Source organism: Notolepis coatsorum (assembly GCF_963971535.1).
Source record: "Notolepis coatsorum genome assembly, chromosome: 1".
NCBI classification, from domain to species: Eukaryota; Metazoa; Chordata; class Actinopteri; order Aulopiformes; family Paralepididae; genus Notolepis; species Notolepis coatsorum.
In genome coordinates this window covers 221694988-221713587 of record NC_140165.1, presented here as the reverse complement: position 1 = coordinate 221713587, position 18600 = coordinate 221694988, and the positions used below count along the sequence as shown (strand labels likewise).

Genomic DNA, 18600 nt, shown 5'->3' with positions numbered 1-18600 from the left:
CGGAAACCGGCGCATATTGACAGGAGGAAGTGGCACAGCCAAAAGTGAGTGTAGTCTTTTGAAGGAAGAAACGACCCTACCCAGCTCACACCAGCCCCTGTCAATCATCTGACTTCTGGATTTACTTTTTAATTTCTCTTATTTTTTGGGATTATCTCCCACAAACCTGAACGTTATTGCCATAAAACAGAACGCAGTTAGTTTCTCTACCTTTCTGTGAACGTCTTGCAAAAAACGGTGTTGCAATATGATGAAAAATGGTGGAGAAATTTACATTATAAAAAAGATGGCAGAATTCAGTACTGTATCTACAAAACCTTCTGTTTAATCATCTTCCCTTTATTCATTTGCTTAGATTTTTCAGGTCTGGTCAATTTTAGCATGGTGTTATTTACAGTCAAAGATAATTTTTTTTTAAATAGAATTGATATTCTCCTTTGGTTCATTACAATTTACTCAAGCCTAGTAACAGACACACTATTTCTGACACTGATCCATATATGTCCCTAGATTCAGATACCAAGAACATGCAAATGGACCATTTAAAAAAAAATTGTAAATGTTTATTCTACGTCCTTATGGAATGAGTGACATAAAAAAAAAAAAGGGTATATATAAAAAAAAAAAAAAAAAATGTATGGATGGAAGAGCCGCACATTGACGGGCAAAGAGCCGCATGCGGCTCGCGAGCCGCGGGTTGGCCACCCCTGCTCTAGAGGTATGTGGCAGGGCCTCAGAACAATGACAGATTACAAAGGCACCTCCCTCAAACTGAACAGTGACATCTCCTTAGCAAATGATCTCAATTCCTTCTATGCAAGGTTTGAGGCTGTGAATTACAACACCAGCCTACAAACCACAGCAATGGGGGGGGGGGTCTGCTGATGGAGACTCAGTGTTCAGGGTAACAGAGCATGAGGTGAGACGGATCTTTAAAAAAGTGAATATCAGGAAGGCAGCAGGACCGGACGGCATCCCCGGCCACGTCCTAAAAGTCTGTGCCGACCAACTGGCCCCGGTATTCACTGACATCTTCAACCTGTCCTTGGAACAGGCTGTCATCCCCACCTGTCTGAAGAAGTCCACCATCATCCCTGTACCCAAAAAATCTACGCCCGCTTGCCTCAACGACTACCGCCCTGTAGCCCTCACCTCCATAGCCATGAAGTGCTTTGAGAAGCTAGTGAAGGGCTACATCTGTTCCTCCCTCCCAATCAACATGGACCCCCTGCAATTTGCATATCGCCCCAACAGGTCCACGGAGGACGCCATAGCCCATGTGCTGCACACAGCAGCATCACACCTGGACAAGAGGCAGGGGAACTATGTGAGAATGCTGTTCATCGACTACAGCTCAGCATTCAATACCATAGTCCCCTCCAAACTCATAGCCAAGCTCAGGGACCTGGGCTTGAACTATGACCTCTGCCAGTGGGTCTTGGACTTCCTGACGGGCAGACCCCAAGTGGTAAGAGCAGGCAACTGCACCTCCTCATCCATCACGCTCAACATAGGGGCCCCCCAGGGCTGTGTTTTGAGCCCCCTCCTCTACTCCCTGTACACACATGACTGCGTGGCACAGCGGAACAACAACACAATCATCAAATTTGCTGATGACACAGTAGTGGTGGGCCTGATCTCTGCCAACGACGAGAGGGCCTACCTGGAAGAGGTAGAGAATCTGTCACAGTGGTGTCAGGAGAACTGCCTCTCCCTGAACGTCAGCAAAACAAAAGAGATGATTGTGGACTTCAGGAGGTCGGGGGTCAAGGACTACAGCCCCCTCAGCATCGACGGGGCACCGGTTGAGAGAGTGAACAGTTTCAAGTACCTCGGAGCCCACATATCCGAGGACTTGACATGGACCACAGACATTGACAGTGTTGTGAAGAAGGCACGACAACGCCTCTACTTCCTCAGGCGCCTAAGGAAGTTCCAAGTCAGTCAGAAGATCCTTAGGAACTTCTACTCATGTACAATAGAGAGCATCCTGACTGGCAACATCACCTCCTGGTTTGGGAATAGCACTGCACAAGACCGTAGCAGACTACAAAGAGTGACACGTTCAGCCGAACGCACAATTGGAGGGGGGCTTCCCACCCTCCAGAACATTTACAACAAGCGGTGCAGGGGGAAGGCTAAGAGAATTATTAAGGACTCGAGCCACCCGAACAACTGCCTCTTTGAACTGCTGCGGTCAGGCAAGCGATACCGGAGTCTTAAGGCGAGCACAGAAAGACTCAGAAGAAGCTTCTATCCCCAGGCCATCAGGCTGCTAAACGAACAATAAACACTATGCAACAACCATCAAATGCACACAGCACACACACCCACACTCACTTAAACAAACAACACACTGCAGCACCCACTCTCCACACTTTAGATCACACACACACTTTATATTTATTGATAAAGGATTTGCACTACAACTCGTACACCTACTGTAAATTGTACATAAATTGCACCTCATCCCATTTCTGCCTTGCACTATATAGTATTGTATATTAGTACACTGCATAGTATTGTATATTATATGGTAACTCAGTTACGTCTATTCTGCATCGAACATTGTACATATATGTCTATACTGAACACTGTGACCTCATTTTTTTTTTTACTTCTACTTTACATGCTATACTGTGTTATTTTATTTCATACTTATCTTGTCTTGCACAGTCTCTGGAGCGTAACAGTAAGAAGCATTTTGTATAAAAGTATTCTGTACTTCTGTATGACAACTATTAAAGAAACTTGAAACTTGAAACTCAGAGATAAAAATTCTGATAATTGAGTGGTTACTTTTTCCCAGAAAATCTTAACAGGAGGATATTCCCAATACATATGCATAAATGTACCAAGAGCACCGTTTGAACACAAGGAGCATCGAGGGTCTTGTCTGAGACCCAGGGAGCTAAATTAACTTTTTGACTCACCGGCCAGTGGCGGGTAGATGGGAAGAGTCTACCCGCCAAGCATATTTCTTAACTGCCAAATTTTGATTAAAAAAAAAATTATATTTTATATAAAACATTTTTTTTAATAAAATATATATTATATAATCATACTTGTAGTTGTATTATCTGCGAGACATCGCCACCACGCAATAAGTCAAAATGCTTGCTATCTGCAAACAGCTCCACTGTCTGTGTGTATACTTGAGTAGCCTCCAGCTCCAGCAAGGATTCGCCGGCCCTGCAGCTAGACCCTATATTCAGCTAGACCCTACATTCAGCATGCAAGGATTCTCCGGCGATGCAGCTGGACCCTATTTATAACGTTACTGTTCTTTTGTCAAATCACATTCAACATGCCCTCAGCTAGAATACGCATTCAATCAATGTTATAAGACATTGATATCAGGAGCTATCTGTAGCTACTGCTAGCCCGGTAGATAACGTTAAGACAATTTAGTTTACTGGGACAGATCGATCTAACGTGAGCTAGCTAACGCAAGCTAGCTAACGCGAGCTAGCTAACGAGGGAACGGTATTATGCACTCGAGTCGACTATTGCTGGAGCATTTGTTGATATCAGTAGCTAGCCAGCTAGATACCGTTAGACAATGCCTCGTCATGTATTAAACTAAAAGTGAATAGTTGACTGGGTCATTGTTTAAACAGTAACGGTAGCTCATGGAGGTCGGGTCTAGACTAGAGCAGACTGCCTGTGTTGACATGAGCACTGCGAGCAGAAGCCCTTAGCCAATAGTATCCCGCTGCAGGGCTGGGCGGATATGACTCGTTGCCACGTTTTTTTTCAAAATAAGAGTATCATACGAACCTAATTGTTGATAACTGCCGGAGCCATCGATATTATGACTGGAGATGCGCTTGGGGCGGAATTGAGACCCGCAAATAAGAGTATCGTTATGAACTTGATTGATTACACGCCACACGGCGGGCAGCCCTCTAAGTGTCAAGCGCCAAAGGTAAAAACTGATCGCCCCTGGCGGGCGGCGGGCTTTAGTTTCGGTCCCTGCCAGAGGAGAGACAGTCAACTCTGAGTCTGCTTCACATTGAAAGTGATCTCACAGACAAAGTTAAAGCAGAAAAGATCATTGATGGCAAGACGAAACGTCGCATTTTGCTGCATTAAGGTAAGAATGGTTAATCATACTGGATCGGATGCCTTCATTTGAACACTTAATTTGCACTATATTAAATGAGTGGGGCTCGCTGTAGTAGCCTAGTGGGTGTGTGTATTGTATGAATTCAGAACCATGTACAGCAGCGTGCACAAGCAAAAAAGGAAACATTTTGCAAGCTACTCGCAACTATAGCCTCCCCTAATGTTCGGCTCACCTGCAGCCTATGCCTCCACCCCGCTCAACATCCCCTCCTCCGCCAATCTTCTCACTTGTCCAAACCACCAGAGACGTCCATATCTCACCTTGAAAGCAATTTCCCTGACACCACAGATCTCATCCCCCTCAGGCACTGGTCCTCCCGTCCTGCCATCTGACTCCCGCCACATACCTCAACTAGGCTCAACATCTTCCGATCACAGCTTCTTAACACCAGCATCACTTGTCATTGCCCACGTTTCTGAACCATACAGGAAAACTGATCTCACACATGCTTCATATATCCTTCCTCTGATCTTTACACAGCAGTGTTTACTGTTTAATGATAATAAGATCGTAGTGGATTCATGGGACATAATCTCCGCTCTATTGCCTTGTTGTCACCTCTAACATTAATCGCTTGGTAGATTACAGACGGAGTGCAGATCTCCTTAAGTGAACAGAGACAAAATATTGTTCATTTAAGTTCAGCAGTTTTGTGTCTCATTTCTTCTTATTAAATTGTTGTATTTTATATAAGATGCACAATAAAAAAAAACATATCTGCATTATATATCGGCCTCCCAAGTCTCCACCAGGCCTGCTTTTAATAATGCCTGTCTGAGCTGTTAAATGACGGTTAAATGAACAGATCAATGTTCCCTGCAGACTCTTTTGCCATATATCGGTCCTCCTCGCACTGAACAGGAACATGCGACAAACTGCAGTCCAGATGACTGGTGCAGACACTACCAATGTGAATGTGCTCTGAAACACGGCGTGGAACATTAACAGGAGACATGAGAACAGCCCACAGCGGGAGAGCGGAGGAAAAGAGGGGAAAGACACTGAAATGAGGGAAATTCCAGCATCAGTAGAAATCGCGTTCTCTGTTTGAATTGACAGGCTGTTGTTGAGATCAAGAGTTGTAGTGGGCTGTTAACATCAAGTCCCCAGTAGCACAGCAGAGCACTGGGAGTGATGGTCTCTGAGCAGAGCAGCTGTTAAAGCCAAATAGTGAATATTGGAAATACTTCACCTATAATCACAACCCTGCTTAGCAACACAATGTTGTTGTAACAAGAGCTGAAACGATTTCTCAAGTAACTCCAGTTACAAATTTTTTTATTTTTTTTTGCCTTGAGGCCTGATTTAAGCCACGGTTTTGGGTTTCACAAGCACGATTATTACTGTTGCACGACGCGCTTCCGCTGTGGAATGTGAAGAGATTTCAGTCGCGGATTACAAAATGGAAGATGGAGAAAATAGCGATGAGTAAAGGGAGACAGGCCCTAGAAAATGCCAGAGATTGTCAAAGGTTTGGGATAATTTCAAGCTGAAAGAAAAGGAAATCTTTATTGTAAAATTGAACTAGCACCACAAAACAATAGCACTTTGTCAATGCAGAAAGCATCAGTGTACACATCCAGTCCACAGAGCGGAGGCGACCCAAGGTAACATTGTCATTGGCATTTAACGACGTAAATCTATAATGGTATGATTGCTAGTTGAAATTATGGCTAGTAAAGAATTAAGGTCAACGTTAATTATGGCTACATAATATCAACGTAAATAAATCGACATGTCAATGCTTTTTTAAGAGCATTATTTTTTACGATTCTGATGTAGACCCATCGGCTTAAAAAACGCACTATATGTTATATGGCTTAATTAATACACAAAATGTATCTCAATATAAGGTTATTTTCCCAGATCGGCTTATTTATTTTCCCATATTAGATATGAATGAGCTTTTTCCAAACTCACCACCATTCCAATAGACAGTGTCGCTGTCCTTTCAGCACCACAATTGTGCGGAGATGGATGTTCCTCTCTGTTGTGAGTGTTCATCCATTGTGTCGGACCGTCTACGTCGGTTTTAAATACATTTTCAATGAAGAGTATCCGGTTGTTGGACAGCGTTAATGCTGTGTCTCCGCCAGATTTGTGTCCGTTTTGATGGACAGAAAGGTTTGGAGAGGGTGAACTGACAGATATGTTACCATCCTCATCCGCTGTCGTTTCTGCAAAGGCACGATTACATTAGGTTGTAATAAAAAAATTTACCAGTTTTCCATTCGTTGATGAATCAATAGTTGGAACCGCTGCATACCGTCCACAGCCTAGTTGCATACTGTACTCATTATGTAGCCAGGGCTCAAAATTGCGACCGATTTGGACTGAATCGACTGAAATATGCGACTGAAATTGTATCTGTGCAACCTCAAAATATAATTGGGAGCATTCGTGCGACCTCCTCCTCCCCCCTCCCCTTTCTCTGTACATTCGCTAGTTTGTCACTCAGTATGTGCCTTGTGAGTTGACAGTGACCATTCTAACCAATCAAACGTGAGCTTGACGCACACACACGCTGCTCGCAGTGCCCTCCCCCTCTCATTTGCACCAAAGATAGCAAGCGTGCAGGTCCTCTTTTACCACCACTGAAGCATTAAACCAGGGATCGGCAATAGGCGGCCCGCGGGCCAACATTGGCCCGCCAGCAATAATTTCTGGCCCGTCAGATTATTTTGAGAATATGATATTTATTTGACGCACGGGAAATATTCACTCGGGACGCCAAGGTGTCTTTTATTGTGAAGCTGTATCTATCTACCGGCAGTCATCAAAAGCATGTCTGTCACTATAGCCAATTGAAATGCTAGAAATGGTCAGGTGGACTGGGAGAACCAATGGAATAGTCCCACCGGGCCCTGTGTCTATTTCCCTAACGCACTTTCACTTCCGCGTTCGAGATGCGACTCGCGAGCGAGTTGAAGAAAACAAAACAAACATCTTTGGATAGATTCTTTGCAACGGGGAAATATAACGCTTCTTTTAATAAACAGGAGCCATACTTAAAATACGGGTTTATCGTAACAGGTCGGTGATTCTTGCGTGCCGAGCCGACGTCCTCTCTGCATAATATGTGGCGACAACAACAACAACGAGGCAAGTTGGCAGATAAAGTAGCTGCATTCAACGCCAATCTGGAATTGGAGGGCGGCGAGTGGATATGACATGTTTCAAACATTAGCAGGGATTTTGGAGGACTTAACAACAAACAAGAAGGTATGGTGAGTCGTGTTTTCATGCATTCTGATCTGTTCATCACCCGCCGGTGTTCTGCAAAATTCTACTCTTCCTCGAATTCTGCTGCCAGCACTCCTGCGCGCAGAACACCGGCGCCGCGGTGATCTGCAACAGCTGAGAGCTGTTCATGAATGAATGAATGAATGAATGAAAACTTTATTTAACAGATTGCAGAATGGGTACAATACAGTACGGCGCAATACACACAATTGTTAAGCTGATCTGCAACAGCTGAGAGCTGTTCATGAATGAATGGATGAGTGAGAACTTTGTTTGGCGGATTGCAGAGTGGGTGCAGTGCAGTGCGGCGCAGTGCACACGGTTGTTGGGGCGATGCAGACCAGAGAAAAACGTTTGTCTTTTTTCAATATCAGTATATTAAATTAGCCATTGTTTTTGATCCTGGCCCGCCAAACAACGGCTTGGGGAAAATCTGGCCCGCCCCCAAACCTAATTGGCGACCCCTGCATTAAACAATGGCCCAGTAAACTATTCAATTTAGTTTAATACACGATGCGTTGTCTAACATTATCTAGCTGGCTAGCTACTGATAGCTCATAATAGGGCTGGGCGATATGGAAAGAAATCATATCGCGATAACGATATGATAATGTTATCATATTTCTCGATATCGATAATTATCGAAATTGTTATATTAAAAAAAAACGTTTTGGCTGTGGCTCCAGGGGAGTTGAACAGTTCTGGCTCTGCTAGTTTATTTTCGATCTTTTGGCGCTTTTTTGGTGGACAAACCACCGCACATGTGCACCGTGACTCGTGACTGGAGACTAGCTCTGCTAGCACACATAGCCTACTGTGTACAGACGGTTTCAAACTGTATTTTAAATTAGAAAGCAAACAAAATAAATGGACAAGAGAAAAATGATTTTTCGATTTTTTTTTACATTTTGATATCGATTATTAAAATATATCACGATATTTATCGTTATCGTTATATCGCCCAGCCCTAGCTCATAACATAATTGAAATTCGTTTTGCAGCTGTGGCTAACGTTAGCTAGCTACCGATCTTCGGGTGGCTAACGTTAGCTACCTAGCAACTGTAGCTTGCTAATACGGGCTGTGCTGGCTGGCTGGCTGGCTGGCTGCTACCTTTTAATTCGCAATGGAGTGGAGCTAACTAACTGTACAAATCGATGTGATTGGCTGAGACTGTGTTTTGTACGGTTGGCTGCCTGGCTGTTGTGGATTCGGGTAGCCAGCTAGCAGCTAACATCAACTCAATGTCAACACTCTGTTGACACTGAGCTAGTTTGCCGACAGCAATGTAACAAACAATATGGTCTGTGCGGAACTCTTATCCCCAACACATAGTTCTATGTGTGAATAATGTTGAGCCACCACAAAAGATTAATCCAAAGTTTAATCCAGTAAGAATAGTACTAGGCTATATTATAACACATCTTTGCAAGTAGATTACATTAGCAAAATGCCCTTTTGACATGTAGCCTACATATTCATAATCATGAAAGTTTATTTGGGAGTATTTTATATTCTGTACTTAAGTTTTAAAGTGGTCAGACAGTTCCCTCTGTGTGATACAGACAGTCGTCACACATTCATAAATAACACTTACAGAAAAGCTTATTGTGCACTGTAATACGTTTTGTTCAATGGGGAATTTTTTTATGTACAGAATACCGTGAAACCTTGGTATTTTTGCCCAAGGTTATCGTACCCTCAAAATGTCATACCGGCACATGCCTAGTTACACTATAGGCTACACTACTAGGTCTACACTATACTAAGGCTGAGCCCGAACCCTGTTTTTAGGGTTCGAACGTTCGCCAGGGTTTATCGAACGAACGTTCGAACGTTCGTTTTTTGTAAATTTTTTAATTAAAAGAAATTTGTATTACATTTTTTTTTTTATATAATTATTTTTTTTTGTATTATAGATCCTACGGAGGGCGGCATTGCATAATCTATTGGTGAAAAAACATGTTGTTTACAGTGGTGGCTGTTCATGTAAACATGTAATTAAACAAAGCACTCAGAAGAAAATAAACAAGCTACAGAGTACTGCATAAAGTTCCTACTTATGATAAACAATAGCCCTTGCACACCGCAGTCACGTAAGGGGCTAGATAAACAAATGCATTCGTTTTGTGGCATTAGCGTTATATAGTTAGTGTTACACGTTCAATAACAGGTATTCACTCTTGGTCGACGGGAAGGAGAGAGGCGCTCCTTCCACCGTCTACCTAGGAACGGGGGACGACAGAGAGACACCGGCGGGGTGCCGCCGGGCTCCCAACACGCCTGCCGCCCGTCCGCCCTCGGCCAGAGTTGTTTACAACGCAACCACCTCCCGCCATGAAAAAGGCTGGTATTCATTAATGATCCTTCCTCGGCGGGGAGCTACGGAGTCTGTTCACTCTGTTGTGCTTCTCGGTCTCGCAAGCAGATAAATGTATTGCCGGAAGTAAAAAAATAAACAAACGCTTGCCGATTGGTGGTAACAGCAGAACCGGGTGCAAGCGGTGTGACGTAATTGGCAGAACCGCCTGTCAATCAAAATGGTTCTATTGCATTGGTTGAGACAATAGTATCCAGCTACAGCCCGGCAGAGACCACACTGGTTGAGCCGAGCGCACTCGGGGGACGCGCCGCTTCACATCGCCTCAACGTCGCGCGCCTGCCTTTTTTTTTTCTTCACCGAACGTTCGAACCTATTAATTAAAGTCTGAATGTCAACGTAACGAACGAACGTTCGAACGTTCGGGCTCAGCCTTACACTATACTATAGTTTAAGGCTACTTTCATAAAAAAAAATATTATATATTGTTGGTGCTCCTTACATTTTGGTGGGTGCTCCTACATTTTTGCTGGTGCTCCCAACTTTTTGAAGTTAGGAGCACCAGTGCTACCAAGTAAAAATGTTCATTTCGAGCCCTGGTAGCGCAATCTTCAAGCCTCAAGGTACATGTTTTTCCATTCCTTATTGTTCCATTAGTCTGTGTAGTCAACACATTATCACATCCCTACTGACAACACAATATTGATTGTGATATTGAGATTCGCTGGGGATTCTTTTTTTTTATGCATAGGTATATCAACAACAATAGGTTCACTATGGCATGTTGTAATAAGGTGCCAGCGAGCTGTGTAGTATTGCCCTCTTACGTTCAAAAGGTGTAATTTTATGCTGAATATAATATTTAAATGGGAATTGATGGAAATTAATAGAAATTAAATACTTGTCATTGAACAATTTGAAAAATATCTGAGAATTCAGGTCCTTGGCCTGCTGTCCGCCTATGTGTGACATTTCATCCTAGTCGGCCCTGTAGTTTGCAAGATTAGCTGCGGACACACCCACACATGCCCAAACGCATAATCTCCCCCAGGCTACGGCCTGGCGGCAATAACAAGAACAACAGTGAGGGGGGGGGGGGGGGAGTGTTTTGCTAATAGTTTGTATCCCTTCCCCAGCTGTTTGGTTTCATCTAATAACATTCTACCGCAGGGGTAGGAAACCTATGACTCAGGGACCATTTACGGCTCTTTCCCAGATGTTATATGGCTCACAACTAATGTGGATCACATTAGATAGCAACATGCAATGGCAGCACATAAAGACTGACTGAATGTTGTTTATGTTGCCTACCGTCTCTTGCACTATACGTGCTGTATGGTGACCCTGCACACTGAGTTCCTGTAGGACAATAGACGGGTGGTATTGTACTTTGACTTCTATTTTTTCCAGCGTCTTTCAGTACAGTAGTTAATCAATTAAAATGCAAATATTTGTAATATATCAAAGTGTAAACTTTGCCATAGCTCTTTCAGAAATTGTATCCGATAACAAGGGGTGGTGGGGGGGGGGGGGGGGGGGGGGGGGCTTGAAGGCATAAAGTTTCCCAGACGCGTCTGTAACTGAGGGGTACAATTCCCTGACTGTATTGATAAGTATGGTATCATTAAACCACTACCGCTTTATGTACTTTAACTACTGGCCATACAGTACACGATATCTAAATATGATGAACACTTTCCCACAATGAAATCGGGTCCACACAAAGGTAATAATCAAATATTTAATATATAGCAAAAGGTACATATAATAGTTACTATTACATTTATGATTTGAATGCACTTGTAAGGCAAATGAGTACTCGTAGGCAAATCAACACTGAATGTCCAATCTCTGGTTACGCAGGAAGCAAGTATACAACCTGGCTCTTAGGGAATTAGATCTATGGTACTCGTAATGATATAGCAGGATAATTCTGGAAGGGGTCCTCCCGGTTGTAGGCCGGTAGGGGGGGTAGGAGAGCCGTCGGTAGTAGACCGTCTGGTCAACGATGTCTAGGGAGACTTCAAGTACAGAAGACAGTGCAGTAGACTCTTGATCCGCAGATGAATACACCTTGGTTCTCTTGTAGGCTGTAGCTCCACAATGAAGAAGAAGCGAGGCGACCTCAGTCTGGTCTGAGCGCCGTCTCACCTTGACTCCTCTCGGGGTAAATCCAACACTCACCGGTGTTGGCGATTATCCGCTCCACAAATCAAAGTACCAAAGCAAATATATATTCCATGCCGCATAGGGCTCAGCAGTCGTCGGGTAGGTAATCCAATGTACAGGTCCACTCGGTCCTCGCCTAGAACTCCTCGGATGAAAGCGCCACGTGTGGTCTGCCCAACCTGGCTAAGACTCTAGATAACACGAGGAAGCGATGGGGATGCTGCTCACTTTAGAACTCTAACCGCACGACGCACCATACATAATAGACTATTATTAACCTAATAGAAATACGTCGCACTCGACGGTACAGTGCCAAACTCTGACAATTCAGCTATTAATTCGCACGAGGTATCAATGCTATTCTAAGGCCAAACAGGCCATACTACACCGCACGCGGTATCGTGGGTGAGGCTTCACGTTCTGTTACTTAGTTGGGTAGAAGGGTAAAGGACTAAGGGATAAGAGGACTTCTACATTTACTTGCGCCATATTTATATGCACGGTGAACAAATAGTGCCACTCTCCTTTCGGTAGCCGTATTCCTGCGCCGAGCCGGGGCTAGTAGAGACATGTCTCGTCGGTACCATTGAACTTGGCTCCAAGGGGCTTGTCCCCTGGCGCCAGGTCCTTGTCCAATAAGAGAATGAACTATTATGGGCTATAGTAGGCTAAAGGGATATTCCGTGTATATGTACAAGGAATATACAAGGGATATCAAACGATATACAAATACTATTCAATATATATCCATAAATAAATATATATATTCGGTTTAATCTGATCCTTCGTAACAGCGTCTATGCTTTTACCAACGCGTTCGTGTTTCCGGGTTCCCGTTTTGCGCTCTGATTGGCCAGGTCATGTGACATGTGCGCCAATCGTGGGACGGCAAGTTCTGCGCCTATTTCCGGGTCGAACAGCCTGCAAACTACCTAACGCCTAGTTTATCACTGGTTAAGCTTATTTGTTTATTTGTTTATTAGCAAAGGATCCCCATTAGCTGACGCCAAGACGTCAACTAGTCTTCCTGGGGTCCGAGACAACATTAAAACATTACAACATATACATTGCAATTAAAACATAATACAATTAAAACATAGCAAGACATACCAACCAAGGAAACACAACATAGCAAGACGTACCAACCGAGGAAACACAACAACATTAACACACAAACAAATTATATCTAAATATGTACATCAACGGTAACATATTGCATAACTCAGCATTGTCAATATTGGCTACATGTAAGATTTTAATTTATTTTTTAAGCTTGCTACACCTCGTATGTCACTTGGAAGATAATTCCATGCCCTGATAGCCCTATATAAAACTGTTCTTTGCATACGGTTAGTATTTGCATGGGGTAGAATAATCTGCCCTCTACTTGCCCCTCTGGTAAAATGCATGTGCACATTTGAGCTGTAAATTATTTTATCCGTGATATATTTAGGACTGTGGGTTGTGATCACTTTATGAAAACAAATTAAAAGGTTGGCAGAAAGTCTTTTCTCAACACTCCGCCAACTAAGACGTTCATGCATTTGAACAACACTAGTCCTATATGAACAACCAAGAACGAGTCTTGCTGCCTTATTTTGTACCACTTGTAACCTATTTAGCAACTGTTTTGAAGCAGAAGCCCACACTACAGAACAGTAATCCAAGTGGCACAAAACCAAAGCACAAACAATCTGATTAAACAGTGCAAATGGAAGGAATGGTGCACATTTCCTGGCAGTAGCAACAGCTCTACCCATTTTAAAAACAGTTTTGTTTATGTGATCAGACCATGATAAAGTACTATCAAGCCAAAGGCCTAGAAGCTTAGTTTTTTCAACCTGCTGTATAGGTTGACCTGCAATTTGTAGAACCAATGTAGGTTTACGTGCCAATCTTTGATTGGTCCCAAAAAGCATACAAACAGTTTTTGATATGTTAAGCCCCAGCTTATTTGTTTTTATCCAGTCATATAAAATTTCCAATTCACCAGCCAAAACCTGATTGAGCTCAGAGGTTGTAGCTGCAGCATAATAAAGGGTTGAATCATCAGCATATAAAGTCAAAGCTTAGGTGACTAACGAAGTTGGTTAAGGTTAGAGTTTGGAATCAGGGCAGGCGTTCTATCGCCATGCTCTAAGACAAACTCTAACCTTAACCAACTTCGAAAGAGCGCCTAAGCTTAACCAGTGTAGAAACTTGCGGTCCCACGATTGGGCGTACATGTCACATGACCTGGCCAATCAGAGACGCGGAAACACGAACGCGTTGGTAAAAGCAATCACGCTTCCCAGACCCCCTGTTCTCCTGCATCGTAATCATAGTATTTGATGCTCGGGACAAAAAGGGCATAATTAGTTCCTGATGTGTGGGTAAGTGGTGTTGCTGGCGGCTATGTGGGTAGACCATGACACCATCATCCATATATGGTAATAAGGTTGAAAGGTGGGGTTCATTAAAAGGAGTCAGGGCATTACAGTTTTTAATGGCAGCCATTATAAGAAGCACCAAAGAGTCTGGAAGGAGAGAGAGCATTCATGATGCCACTGGAATACATTCACATTCATCATTACCAGTCTTTTTGACACATGGATTCCAAGTCATTCTTGCATTGATACAAAAGTCAAGGCACCCATTATTTTTTCCATGATCTTTTACTGTTACATAAAACACATTTTTAAAGTTATTTCCTGCCAATTCAACACTGCCATAGGCTTCCATTGTAACGGAAAATACATTTTAAAACACCACATAACCTGATGAAAGTAAACGTAAATGTTTTCCCCCTGAAGAGTTGCTCTATATGTAACGGTTGTGACAACGTCACCTCAAACTTCGATGACCCGAGGGAGTTTCGAACACGGGTCTCCCACACCGCGTGCAACAGCACAGAACGCTATACCAAGAAGTGAACTCACTGCTTTGTAACGTGTCTATGTGTCTTTTGAGGATGAGAGTGAGTTTAACCCATAGCACCGCTACTCACCCCAGCCCTTCGTGACTGCGCTTCATGATACCATCAGTTACATAATATACTGTGTCTAAAGGGGAAGAAGATGAATTCTTCCTCAGAGAAACTGTATTATATTACAATGGCTAAACCTTTCAGAAAGGTTAGCAGCATGGTCAAATGTGCATGTCAAGTTGTTTTCATGGTCAAATGTGTGACCTTTTTCAGTGTATGTGGCGTTTAAGACACTGGAAGCCAATAGCAGTGGTGAATCGGCAGAAAAGAACTGCCACATTTTTCAGTAATAATAGTAAAACATTAGGTTTTCCCCTTCATATAAAGGTCCTGTTAATAATAATAAGCATTAGTTAATAGGTATTAAGGACCTAATAAGATGTGTATTAACATTATTGTTAATAAGACTAGATTATGTGTTAATAATAGCATCAAACATGTTTATTGTTAAGATTATAAGAAAGAATAAGGGCAACTTGATTTTTGTATCAAGGCAAAACTGACTTGGAACCCATGTGTCAAAAGACTGGTCTGGTCCTTTGACAACAACTGCTAGTAATTGGCTAAAGAAGCTGTTCTCAGTGAACTCGTGACATGAGTGCACTTATCTCTTTCTGTCTGGGCTTCAGGTGAGCCTAAGGACACAGTAACGTTAACCAGGTGTTGTGGGTGTGTGTGTGTGTGAGAGAGAGAGATAGAGATAAGAGATTGTGAATGAGCAAGAGAGAGAGATAGAGTGAGTGAGCAAGCGAGTGTGTGAGACAGTCAGAGAAAGATAGTGTGAATGATTGAGAGAGAAAAAGAGATGTATGCCACATTTTTCATTAGCTGTTGGTTAGGCGTCCATATATACTGTGAACGTAGTTTCTAGAAAACAACCACAATGTATAGTTATTATTCAGTTTAACCTAAAAGCTATAGCAGCTAACCTAACTCACCGCCCCAAGTTTAAAAATAGATTTAGGTGCAAGGTTAAAGGCCTAGGCTAGACTTGTGTTGATAACTTGAGTGTGGACCCACAGTTAGAGAAAGCGCCGCCAGTCACTTTCAGACTTGCCCACTGAAAGACTGTGTTGACACTCAATACTCAAAACATGGGTTCACGAGACAAGAGAACGTTGGATTGTTAAAATGTGGCACGAGCCTAAAACGAGACGCTGGACTGTTACAATGTGGCACGAGTCTAAAACGAGACGCTGGACTGTTACAATGTGGCACGAGTCTAAAACGAGACGCTGGACTGTTACAATGTGGCACGAGTCTAAAACGAGACGCTGGACTGTTACAATGTGGCACGAGCCTAAAGCGAGACGCTGGACTGTTACAATGTGGCACGAGCCTAAAACGAGACGCTGGACTGTTACAATGTGGCACGACTCACGAGCCTAAAACGAGACGCTGGACTGTTACAATGTGGCACGAGCCTAAAACGAGACGGGTGTGACTACAAAAACAACACCCAAAACATGCCGATTTTCTCTGCGCGCATGCAGAGTCACCGACTGAATGACTCGGGCTACTTTGATTCTATCCTATGTTACTTGCGTGACGTCCACACACACACACACTCTCTCACACACTCTCACACACTACCACAACAACAAACACGGGCGAGCGTTTACCTTGAAGCTGCGCGGACAGGGACTCTTGGTGTTGTTGGTACTTCAGTGCCATCGCCTCCGTCCTCTTCAGCTGCTTGTGCATCTCGTAGGAGATCATCCCCCGTAGATCATCCCGAAGACCACGGTGACCACCAGGAGAGACTGGAAGATCCTCCGCTGCCTCCGCGAACACACTCCATTACCCATGGTGGGACACACTCACACACACACACCCTCCCCCCGCCGTCCGAGGCGAGCTAAATTCCCGTCCTCTGTTGCTGGAAAAAAAAAACTTATGTTCCAACTTTTCCCCTCTTTAGTCGGACCGTGTCCCCCCCCTCCCTCCCTCCCTCCTCACTCCCCGAGCATGCTCGCGAATAGAGGGGAAACACCGCTTCAGCGCTGGAAGAAGTTTGGAGACATATGCATGCTCACAACACCCAAATAATCTTGGGGTTACTCCAAAGAGGCTGCTCAGACGTTCGCCTGACTACTACACACGCATCAAAGTGCTCTCCTGTTGCCTGGAGGACAGAGCGCCGCGCCTTCTCCGAACGAGGAAGACTCCGATGTAAACGCGAAATATGGAACCTTAACGGAAAAGTGAAGTCGCCCCAGTTCCCGACAACAAGGCCTTCGCTGCACCTTTAATTTTAGTTACGTGTCACCTAAGAAGAGCAGCCGCCTGCCATCCAACAACTGCAACTCTAAAGGAAGTCCCTCCTTCGACAAAAAGTCTAAATTTCCCTATTCCCGCCCTCGTAGGAATAGGTTTGACCAATTGGTTACCGCGGCACTCGGTCACAAGCGGGCTGGAATGCGAGGGTGGAGAGTTTCGAGCCGAGCTGTCGGCTGCTCCCCGGGGCCAGGGGCATTATAATGGGGGATGTTATAGAGACCGTCCCGGTGGTGGGCGTTCGTTGATGGTGCCTTGCTATCACTCTTTCTATTTGCACCAGTACCTTCTGTACCAACTGTAAGGGAATACAGAGATTTAAATTTGAATCTCTCTCTCTCTCGCTCTCTCTCTCTCTCTCTCTCTCTCTCTCTCTCTCTCTCTCTCTCTCTCTCTCTCTCTCTCTCTCTCTCTCTCTCTCTCTCTCTCTCTTCTCTCTCTCTCTCTCTCTCTCTCTCTCTCTCTATTTCTATTCTCTCTCTCTCTCTCTCTCTCTCTGAGGAGTGCAAGACCTCAGAGACCTGTTTGGCAAAGACAGCATGGTACAGTAAACCAGTCATTTTATAGACATGTATGATCACCCCTCATGAAGAAGCCTAACCACTAGATAACTAGGTCATTATATATCCTGCTTCCCTGAAATTGAATTTAGGCCGAGAAACACCTGGAGACGTTCCACACTCCAAGACCTAAAGAACACCGGAGTGAGCTGGCAAGAAGCAAAGGCCCTGGCCCAGAAGAGAGCTCCCAATGGGGTAAAAGGATTAAGTCAAGTAAGTCAAGTCCCCTGAATTTAAATGGCCCAAGTGATGAACAATGTGCCAGTACAGTACAGTCCTTGAGAATTGGGTAGCTACCTCAGACGAAGAACCATAAGTCTGTTTAAAATGTTCAGAGGAGCAATGTTTTCAAACTGTATTAGCTGGGGGGGGGGGGGGGCTTAGGATGATTCCAAGGGCCCAGCACTGGAGGGGGGCCCAGAATTAAAAAAAAAAAAATTTTACTAGACAATAGACATCACTCGGGTGTATTTATTGACGCTCTCATTGATACTATGTTTGTTTCTGAAGTGTGTGTGTGTGTGTGCGCGCGTGTGTGAGATATATAGAGAGAGGGGGGGGGGGCTTTGGTAGACTATTGCATTGGTCCATTCATTGAAGATGAGCGCAATGCGACATCCTTTACTAGGCTCACCCACCAACAGTGCAGGTGCTGAACTGCTGATCCGAATGTATAGGTAAAAACCATATTATGCGTTTTCATCAATAAATAAATGGCCTACAAATACATTCTTTCATGGGGCCCAGAATCTACAGCTACGCCCCAACGTATGAGTCGTATATCATGATAGTTACCTTGTGTATACATGTTACTTTTACACATACTCATAGTAGCCTACATCTTCAGATTCAATTTTTTATTACCTATATTTATTGTAACATAACACAACTGGGTATACACAGACCCTCATCAGCACCTTTATTTACACTGTTTTTCC

At 43.8% G+C, this 18600-nt stretch overlaps 1 protein-coding gene across 1 annotated transcript in view; it reads right to left on the bottom strand.

Moving 5' to 3' along the window:
• golim4a (golgi integral membrane protein 4a) overlaps positions 1 to 16748 on the bottom strand; it is a 103452-nt gene extending 86704 nt beyond the window's left edge. The window contains 2 exon segments of the mRNA XM_084332803.1: positions 16448 to 16543; positions 16546 to 16748. Of these exon segments, the coding sequence (XP_084188929.1) occupies positions 16448 to 16543; positions 16546 to 16633 (184 nt within the window). The 5' untranslated portion in view covers positions 16634 to 16748.
• Positions 16749 to 18600: the final 1852 nt, after the last annotated feature.